The sequence below is a fragment of the Stomoxys calcitrans genome, chromosome 2 (genome assembly GCF_963082655.1).
Source record: "Stomoxys calcitrans chromosome 2, idStoCalc2.1, whole genome shotgun sequence".
Classification (NCBI taxonomy): domain Eukaryota; kingdom Metazoa; phylum Arthropoda; class Insecta; order Diptera; family Muscidae; genus Stomoxys; species Stomoxys calcitrans.
In genome coordinates, this window is record NC_081553.1 from 65,345,904 (window position 1) to 65,356,340 (window position 10,437).

Here is a 10,437-nt window from a genome sequence, read left to right on the forward strand (position 1 = left end):
CCTGGCAAGCTGTCATTTCTTTGGGATCAGACCACCTCCCCAAAATTCTCACCATCGACCGACCACCCGACTTAATAACCTCTGAGCGCCGGACGTTTATCAATCAAAAGAAGGACAATTGGGCCGGCCTCAGAGAGTACACCAATCGCCGCTCCAGTGAACTGACACTCCCCCTAAATGTGCTAATTGACGAGAGGAAATTGCGAGACCTCAATAACGCAGCAACCGCTTGCTTTACACCAGCCGGTCGAATGTCCCAAGAGGAAATTCTGAGACATCATTAACGCAGCAGCCACTTGCTTTATATCAGCCGGTCGAATACCACAAGTGCGGCTCTATATTCCGGCGCAGGCAGTGGTACCCGCAGATGAGCGTGATGGTATTCGTTGCACGGAACCCCACTAACCCCAGAAACATCGAACTGAACCTGAAAATTAGCAGGGACACTGGAATCTGTGGGTATGCCTATAGCGACATGTAAGCTAAGTTTTCAGGACCAGGCCCGAAGGGCAACAAATGATAGATGGTCACAAAGAGGGGGCTGTGAGCATTCCAAAACTATGTGGCCTCATCTAGACTTGAAGAGGTCTACTACTTTGGTGTCAGTGGCTACAACAGACGTCTCAGTCATTGTGTCCGTCATGACAGGTCACTGTCTAATCGAAACCAGAAACATCGAACTGAACCTGAAAATTAGCGGGGTAGTCCACGAACATAAGCCGAATTTGTTGCTGGAACATTTGGAGCAATGTAATTTAGGTACAAAAATTCACATGTTCTGGATGCCGGGCCACAGAGATATCCCAGGGAATTCTAAAGCAGACGAGCTTGCGAGACTTGGAACTATCTTACACACTCCAGGGACACTGGAATGTCTCTAGCGACATGTAAACTAGGTTTCCTGGACCAGTCCCGAAGGTCAACGAATGATAGATGGTCATAAAAGAGGGGGCTGTGAGCATTCCAAAACTATGTGGCCTCATCTAGACTTGAAGAGGTCAACTGCTTTGCAGTCATTGGCTAGAACAGACGTGTCAGTCATTGTATCCGTCATGGCAGGTCTAATCGGAAAACATGCTGACAGACTGAAGGTTGCCAGCAACGACTTTTACAGAAGCTGGAGGGACATCGAGGAAGAAGAGACTTTGTGTGTCCCTCACTAGCAATTAGAAGGAGTTCCACTTTAGGTTCTCATTTTATTGAGAACCTGTCTGATTTAGCGGATGTGAACATTCGCAAGTTATTGGGCTTTTTGAAGCGATCTGAATGGTTCAACGATGTCCCTCACTAGCAATTAGAAGGAGTTCCACTTTAGGTTCTCATTTCATTGAGAACCTGTCTGACTTAGCGGATGTGAACATTCGCAAGTTATTGGGCTTTTTAAAGCGATCTGGATGATTCAACGGTAGCAACTAGAAGGCATCTTCCTTCTTCTGTTCCTGTGGTATCACAATGGACGAAACCATCTAAGTGAGTCTGATGGTAGATTGCCACTTAAATCTAACCTAACCTTACTTAGGTACAGGTTTAGGCCAGCTGTGGTCTACTCTTGAGTCACTTTCATCTCTCCGTTGGACGGGAGGACAGGACCACATTCACATTCGGCGACGTAACTGTGACTGATCCGAAGAAAAGCGCCAGGTTGTTCAACCGTCAATTTATTGTGCATCCCGAGAGTGACAGGGCTAAGAGGAAAGCCATTCATTCTATTCGTGATTTCCGAGTTGCAGAACAGCCATCTCAATTTATCGTGGATGAAGTTACAAATGACATCCGTGGCGCCAAGTCATCCAAGGCATTGGGCTCCTATGCCTACACAGATGCTTAAGAATCTGGATCAACCTGGAGTCGAGTACCTTACAACTCTCCTCAACCTGTTTTTGAACACTCTTATAGTACCCGATGACTGCAAGATGGGCAGAGTGATCTCACTACTGAAGACTGGAACGAGTAAGGGCGAATTGTACAGATCGACCCTCCTTCTCTCACCAGAAGTCAAGACGCTTGAGGGACTACTCCTCCCTAGCATCGTTGGGGAATTTCCATTCGCTGAGCATCAGCATGATTTGGGGTCTTGAGCCCATAAAAAGCTCATTTCTTCCCGATTTTGCTAAAAATTTGGTGCAGTGCGTTGTATTAACTCTTCCGACATTTTTGACTTATGCAGGACCACAGACTATATAAAAATTAAGTTGTCTTATAAACCAAAACGACGATATAGGGTCATACGCCCATAAAAAGCACATTTAAAAAGTTTTCATACAAGAGGTGTTTGTTCGAATCATCCGGTATTTCGGTAGCTTTCCCTTTTTATACCCTTCACCATAGGATGGGGGGTACACTAATTTCGTCCTTCTGTTTGTAACTACTCGAAATATTCGTCTGAGACCCCATAAAGTATATATATTCTCGATCGTCGCGACATTTTATGTCGATCTAGCCATGTCCGTCCGTCTGTCCGTCCGTTTGTCTGTCGAAAGCACGCTAAGTTCCGAAGAAGTAAAGCTAGCCGCTTCAAATTTTGCACAAATACTTTTTTATAGTGTAGGTCGGTTGGTATTGTATGGGCCATATCGGTCCATGTTTTGATATAGCTGTCATATAAACCGATCTTGGGTCTTGACTTCTTGAGCCTCTAGAGGGCGCAATTATCATCCAATTGGAATGAAATTTTGCACGACGTGTTTTGTTATGATATCCAATAACTGTGCCAAGTATGGTTTAAATCGGTTCATAATCTGGTATAGCTGCCATATAAACCGATCTTGGGTCTTGACTTCTTGAGCCTCTAGAGGGCTCAATTCTTATCCGATTTGACTGAAATTTTGCACATAGTGTTTTGTTATGATATCCAATAACTGTGCCAAATATGGTTCAAATCGGTTTATAATCTGGTATAGCTGCCATATAAACCGATCTGGGGTCTTGACTTCTTGAGCCTCTAGAGTGCGCAATTCTTATGCGATTGGAATGAAATTTTGCACGACGTGTTTTGTTATGATATCCAACAACTGTGCCAAGTATGATTCAAATCGGTACATAACCTGATATAGCTGCCATATAAACCGATCTTGGGTCTTGACTTTTTGAGCCTCTAGAGTGCGCAATTCTTATCCTATTGGAATGAAATTTTGAACGTAGTATTTTGATACCACTTCCAATAATTACGCAAAGTATGGTTTACACCATGTTTTGATATAGCTGCCATATAAACCGATCTGGGGTCTTGACTTCTTGAGCCTCTATACGGTTCAATTCTTATCCGATTTTATTGAAATTTTGAACGTAGTGTTTTGGTATCACTTCCAACAACTACGCTAAGTATGGTTTATATCGGTTCATGTTTTGATATAGCTGCCATATAAACCGATCTGGGATCTTGACTTCTTGTACCTCTAGAGGGTGCAATTCTCATCCGATTTGGCTGAAATTTTGCATGAGGTGTTTTGTTATGATATCCAATAACTGTGCTAAGTATGGCGTTAATCGATATAGAACCTGATATAGCTGCCATATAAACCGATCTGGGGTCTTGAGTTCTTGTACCTCTAGAGGGCGCAATTCTCATCCGATTTTCTTATGGTCTGAATCGATCAATAGCTTGATACAGCTCCCATATAAACCTATCTGCCGATTTTGCTTCTTGAGCCCCTACAAGGCGCAATTCTTGTCCGAATGAACTGAAATATTACACAATGACTTCTACAATGTTCAGCATTCATTTATGGTCCGAATCGAACTATAACTTGATAAAGCTCCAATAGCATAACAGTTCTTATTCAATATTCTATGTTTGTCTAAAAAGAGATACCGCCCAACTCGACAAATGCGGTCAATGGTGGAGGGAATATAAGATTCGTCCCGGCCGTACTTAGTACGCTCTTACTTGTTATTCTTGACATTTGACAAGTAGAAACTACCGCATTATTAACATATCAAAGCGTGCGAAGTTCGGCCGGGCCGAATCTTATATACCCTTCGAAAATTCGAGTGCTTTCTTAAGACAGATAGACGGGCAGACGGACGGAAAGACGGACGGAAAGACGGACGGACGGATTAGGCTCAATCGACTCAGAATGTCAATACGATCAAAAATACTTTGTTAGGTTTCAGATCAAAATGTCGATGCATTACAAACAGTTGAGTTTGGCATATTTTTGTGCTCACCACTGGATTGATTGCCTTCGAAAAATGGGAATGACCTATGTTCGGAATATTTTGAAGGTCATTACCATTTTTCGAAGGCAATCAATCCAGTGTCGAGCACAAAAATATGCCAAATTCAACTGTTTTCCCACAACTGTTTCCGAAATTACCCTATATATTATCCTTATTCCCCAGCATCTTCCTTTTCCCAAAAAAAAAATTGAAAATCAATGCCTTTCACAATTGCTTACAAATGCATTATCAAGTGTCATACAAATTATTCCACAGATGGCATCAAGCAACACCATATTGCCACAAGCATTGCTTGCTTGTGTTAGTTATACAGATAATGTGCTCTAAGAGCAATTTGCAAGACATGAATGTGCAAAATACATTTACATGTGTGTTATGTCTGTGTGCCCCTTTTAGCATAGGTAATTTCAATTTTCAGTCCTTTGTTCAATTTAAAGTGTGATTTGGGTGCAAATCAACATTTATTGTTTGCTTGATTTTTGTTGCGCATGTTAATATCGTGTCTTTTGTCCGTATAAATAACAACAACAACAATAACACACAATGATGTAAACACTTTGAAAACATTGAAATAACTGTTTAAAATATTTTTCTTACTACCTTCGCAAATAAAATTCAAGCAAGTACGTGATATTTACCCAGCAATGCAATGAATTACAATGAAACAAACTAACCAATTTTCCCACATAACCCCACAGAAAAAAACAAAAAAAAAAAAACGGAAAATCGCAAACAAAATCAGAAAAAAATCACACCAAACAGCACGAATGAAGCAACATCATCAAAGGATTGTGTGCGGTTTTAGACCGCTGCACAAATGCTAAGCCACAACGAAATAAAGCGAAACAACAACAACAAAAATGAGAGAAAACCTGAAAGCAAACCAAACGGAAACCAAACCCCAAAGACAGAAACAAAAAAAAAACTCATTTGGAAATGTGTCCTTAGTGTAGCACCAACACTTGATGCAGAGAGAGAAAAACAATCGTTTTTTGTGAGGTAAGCAGGTGAATAAAGGGTGTAGGTCGGTTGGGATTGTAAATGGGCCATATCGGTCCATGTTTTGATATAGCTGCCATGTAAACCGATCTGGGGTCTTGACTTCTTGAGGCCCTAGAGGGCGTAATTCTTATCCGATTGGAATGAAATTTTGCACGTAGTGTTTAAGTATCACTTCCAACAACTACGCTAAGTATGGTTGAGATCGGTTCATAACCTGATATAGCCGTCATATATACCGATCTGGGGTCTTGACTTCTTGAGCCGCTAGAGAGCGCAATTCCTATCGGATTAGTCAGAAATTTTGCGTGAGATGTTTCTTTATGATTTTCAACAACTGTGCTAAGTATGGTTGAGATCGTTCCATAACCTGATATAGCTGTCATATATACCGATCTGGGGTCTTGATTTCTTGAGCCTCTAGAAGGCGCAATTCCTATCCGATTAGGCTGAAATTTTGTACGACGTGTTTCGTCATGACTTCCAACAACTGCGCCAAGTATATTTTCAATCGGTCCATAACCTTATATAGCTGCCATATAAACCGATCTTGAATCCTGACTTCTTGAGCCACTAGAGGACGCAACCGATTTTCTTGAAATTTTCACAAATGGTGCATAATGATCCCGTGGTGAAAATAGGGTACTTCTTTATCGATACTTAAAGGAGGGGCGAACCCTCCCCCTTACTATTGTATAATTTTCAGAAACGACATATCTAGGAGATGGGTGGAGCGATTTAAACGATATTTTGTGTGCTCTCAAGTAGCAAAATCGGAAAATCGGTTTATATGGGAGCGGTATGAAGCTATAGATCGTTTCAGACCATATTAGACACGAACGTTGAAGGTCATGAGAGAAGCCTTAATACAAAATGTCTTCCAAATCGGATGAGAATTGCGCCCTCTAGAGTCTCAAGAAGTCAAGATCCCAGATCGGTTTATATGGCAGCTGTAACATGCTACATTCCGATTTGCGCCACACTACCACAGTTGTTGGAAATGATACCAAACATACCATGTGCAAAATTTCAGTCAAATCGGAAGAGAATTGCTCCCTCTAGAGGCTCAAGAAGTCAAGACCCAAGATCCGTTTATGTGACAGCTATACCAGATTATGAACTGATTTGAATCGTACTTAATATAGTTGTAGGAAGTGATACCAAAACACCACGTGCAAAATTGCAGTCAAATCGGACGAGAAATGCGCCCTCTAGAGGCTCAAGAAGTCAAGATCCAAGATCGGTTTATATGGCAGCTATATTAAAACATGGACCGATTTGGCCCATTTACAATCCCAACCGACCTACACTTATATGAAGTATTTGTGCAAAATTTCAAGCGGCTAGCTCTACTCCTTCGAAAGTTAGCGTGCTTTCGACAGACAGACGGACGGACGGTCGGACGGACGAACTGACGGACGGGCGGACGGACGGTCAGACGGACGGATGGCTAGATCGACTTAAAATGACATGACGATCAAGAATATATATACTGAGAGGCATATTTCGAGATGTTACAAACAGAATGACGAAATTAGTATATCCCCATCCTATGGTGGAGGGTTTAAAATCGTACCTGATGTCTATTTGTCGGGCCAAGTGTTTGGGTGACCACCCAACCCCCAAAACACCCCTAAATCGGACATATTTTCTGACCATGTAAATGTGGGGCTCAAATGACAGGTATTGGGGAGTAGAATACGAATCTGATATCCAAATGTGGGACCAAATTTTTGAGGGTCCACCCCTCCCCAAAACACCCCGCAAACAGGACCTACTTACTGACCATGGCAATATGGGGCTCAAATGAAAGGTATTTGAGTGAAGAATACGAATCTGGTATCCAAATGTGGGACCAAATGTTTGCGGGGGCCGCCCATCCCCAAAAACACCCTCAAAGAGGACAAACTTGTGACCATAGCAATATGGCGCTCAAATGAAAGGTCTTTGTGAGTAAAGCACGAATCTGATATCAATTTTCGGGAAGTGTCTATGGGGCCACCCCGCCCAATAACACCTCTCAAATAGGAAGTATTTAGTGACCATTTCAATATGGGGCTCAAATAAGAGGTATTTTAGAGTAGAACACGAATCTGTGCCAACTCATTGGGTGGGCGTCCCATCCCCCAAAACACCCCCAAACCGGTCATGTTTGGCGACTAAGAGAGTGTGGGGCTCGAATAAAAGGTATTTTGGAGAAGACCACGAGTCTGATATCAACAATCGGGACCAACTCCCTAGGGTACGTACCACCCCCATTACAAACCCCAAATAGGACGTATTTGATCACCATGACAATTTGGTTCTAAAAAAGAGTGGAGCTCGATTTTTGTAGTTTTTAGGGCCCATACCCCAAACCGGACATATTTGCTGGCTTTTTCAATAAGTGGTTTAAGTAAATGTTATTTGAGATTGGAAAACGAATTTGATAACCAATTTTGAGGGAAATGGCAATATGGGGTTCAAATAAATGATATTTGGGAATAGATCCCGATGCTGATTTATTTTCAGGGCTTAGTGTTTGGGGGACCACCCCACTCCCCAAAACCCTCCTAAATCGGGCATATTTACCGACCATGTCAATGTGGGTCTCCAACGAAAGGTCTTTGGGAGCAAAGAACGAATTTGATATCAATACTCGTGAAAAGGGGTCTATGGGGCCACCCCACCTCCATAACACCACCCATATAGGACGTATTTCCTCACCATTCCAATATGGGGCTGTAATGAGAGGTATTTTAGAGTAGAACACGAATCTGACATATATTTTCAGGGCCAAGTCACCGAACAGGCACCCCATCCGACAAAATATTCCCCAAACCGGTCATGTTCGCCGACTATGGAAATATGGGGCTCAAATGAAAGGTTTTTGGGAGTAGACCTTGTATCTGACATCAATCTGACCAATTGTCAGATTGGGTCAATTTGGGTCTTCAAGACAGTGTAGCTCGATATTCATAGTTTTTAGGGCCCATACCCCAAACCGGACATATTGGGTTGCCCAAAAAGTAATTGCGGATTTTTCATATAGTCGGCGTTGACAAATTTTTTCACAGCTTGTGACTCTGTAATTGCATTCTTTCTTCTGTCAGTTATCAGCTGTTACTTTTAGCTTGCTTTAGAAAAAAAGTGTAAAAAAGTATATTTGATTAAAGTTCATTCTAAATTGTATTAAAAATGCATTTACTTTCTATTAAAATATCCGCAATCACTTTTTGGGCAACCCATATTTGATGGCTTTTGCAATAAGGTGTTTAAATGAAAGGTATTTGAGATCAGAAAACGATGCTGATATATTTTTAGGGCTAAGTTTTGGGGGACCACCCCTCCCAAATACCCCTAAATGGGACATATTTACTGACCTCGTCAATATAGGGTTCAAACGAAAGGTATTGGAGAGTAGAGCACGAAATTGATACCCGCTTTCGGGACGAATTTTCTGGGGATCTACCCCTTTCCCAAAACACCCCACAAACAACAATTATTTACTGACCATCGCAATATGGGGCTCAAATAGAGGTATTTGGGAGTTGAATACGAATCTGATATCCAAATCTGGGACCATGTATTTGGTGCACCGCCCCTTCACCAGCACCCAATATTCAGAGGATAATTTTGTTCCATATAAAGTAAGAGAAGGCGCAGCGGAGCTAGATCAGTTGTTTCTAATTCAAGGACATTTTTCATACCCTTAATTTATAAAATTTTCATAAATTTCCAGTTTCATTTTAACATCTTATATGGCTACACTAATTTCTTTCAGTGTATTTGTGTTCATTCGTCCATTACGATCACACATACTTGGCTTGATATACATATATATGAAATAAAATTCAAATGAAGGACAAATAGAAAGTGAATGCAGTCATTTTCATCGCCCCCATAATGCCGGAAGTCTGATGCCGACTGATGTGTTTGGGGGGAACACCAACCAACACAAGTGTCCTTTTGATGTTCAAATGTATACAGGATATGCTAAATAATAAACAAACCAACAAAAAAACTTACCTGCGAAGGTGTGAGGTGCCACGAACCAGGCCGGGTGTACAGCAATTCACCGTGATGGAAGTGTCTGTAAATGAGCCAAACAGTCATTCAGTCAAGCAGGAGATGAAAGCAACAACAACAACAAAAAGCACAAATACTGAAACACAGTACTGTATACACCACACACACACACACACACACACGCACACACACACATTTGAATATGTTCAAATTTGCTAAATTTTATAATTCAATCTCATTTCTTTTGTGTTTAGAATATTTAATGAAACACAACATTAATTTGCATAAACAATAGGAAAAGTGGCACATTTGGTGAACAAAAAGCGCACATAATGACTGAGAATGGGTGGGTAAGAGTGGGGGTGAGGGGGCAACAGAAGCCATAAGGACAAGCGGATGTTCGGAGTATAAAAGTTGAAATTTAATTCACACCCTAGCCATTGGTTATGCAAAAGGACAAATAGGTGACATGGAAATTGTCAAGGACACTGTGAGGTCTGTGGGGGCATCATGTCACCGTTTAGACAAAAGCTTGGAAATTTGTCTTAAAAGACTTTTAGAATGGTGTGGTTTTTCATGGAACATTGCCTTATTAATAGAATGTCCTATGCTTCGACTGGTTTCTATAATGAAGTTTGTATCAAAAGAATTTTTAAATTAGGTAGACTGTCAATGATGGTGTGACGATACTAACCAGTGCAAGGTTTTTACCCTTTTTCTTAAACAGATGTTGAGGTAAAACTATGCACTGAGAGCAATCGTGCCATATATTCACAGAAAAAAATCGCAAAGAAATTCAGTTATAAATTTAATCGAAAACAATCTAAACAAGTAAAAGCGTGCTAAGTTCGGCCGGGCCGAATCTTATATACCTTCCACCATGGATCACATTTGTCGAGTTCTTTTCCCGGTATCTCTTCTTAGGCAAAAAAGGATATAAGAAAAGATTTTCTTTGCTATTAGAGCGATATCAAGATATGATCCGGTTTCGACCACAATTAAATTATATGTTGGAGACCTGTGTAGATGTCAGCCAATTCGAATAAGAATTGCGCCCTTTAGGGACTCAAGAATTAAAATAGAGAGATCGATTTATATGGGAGCTGTATCAGGCTATAGACCGATTCAGACCATAATAAACACGTTGATGGTCATGAGAGGATCCGTCGTACAAAATTTCTGCCAAATCGGATGAGAATTGCTTTCAAAAGCTTTACTAGTTCGAAAGTTGAGTTAACTGAGTTTGTATTT

The 10,437-nt window shown here is 41.1% G+C and overlaps 1 protein-coding gene across 1 annotated transcript in view; it reads right to left on the reverse strand.

Moving 5' to 3' along the window:
• LOC106094064 (retinol dehydrogenase 13) overlaps positions 1-10,437 on the reverse strand; it is a 195,111-nt gene that overhangs the window by 157,350 nt on the left and 27,324 nt on the right. The window contains exon 3 of the mRNA XM_059363462.1: positions 9,187-9,250. Within this exon, the coding sequence (XP_059219445.1) occupies positions 9,187-9,250 (64 nt within the window). The remainder of the gene's footprint in view (positions 1-9,186; positions 9,251-10,437) is intronic.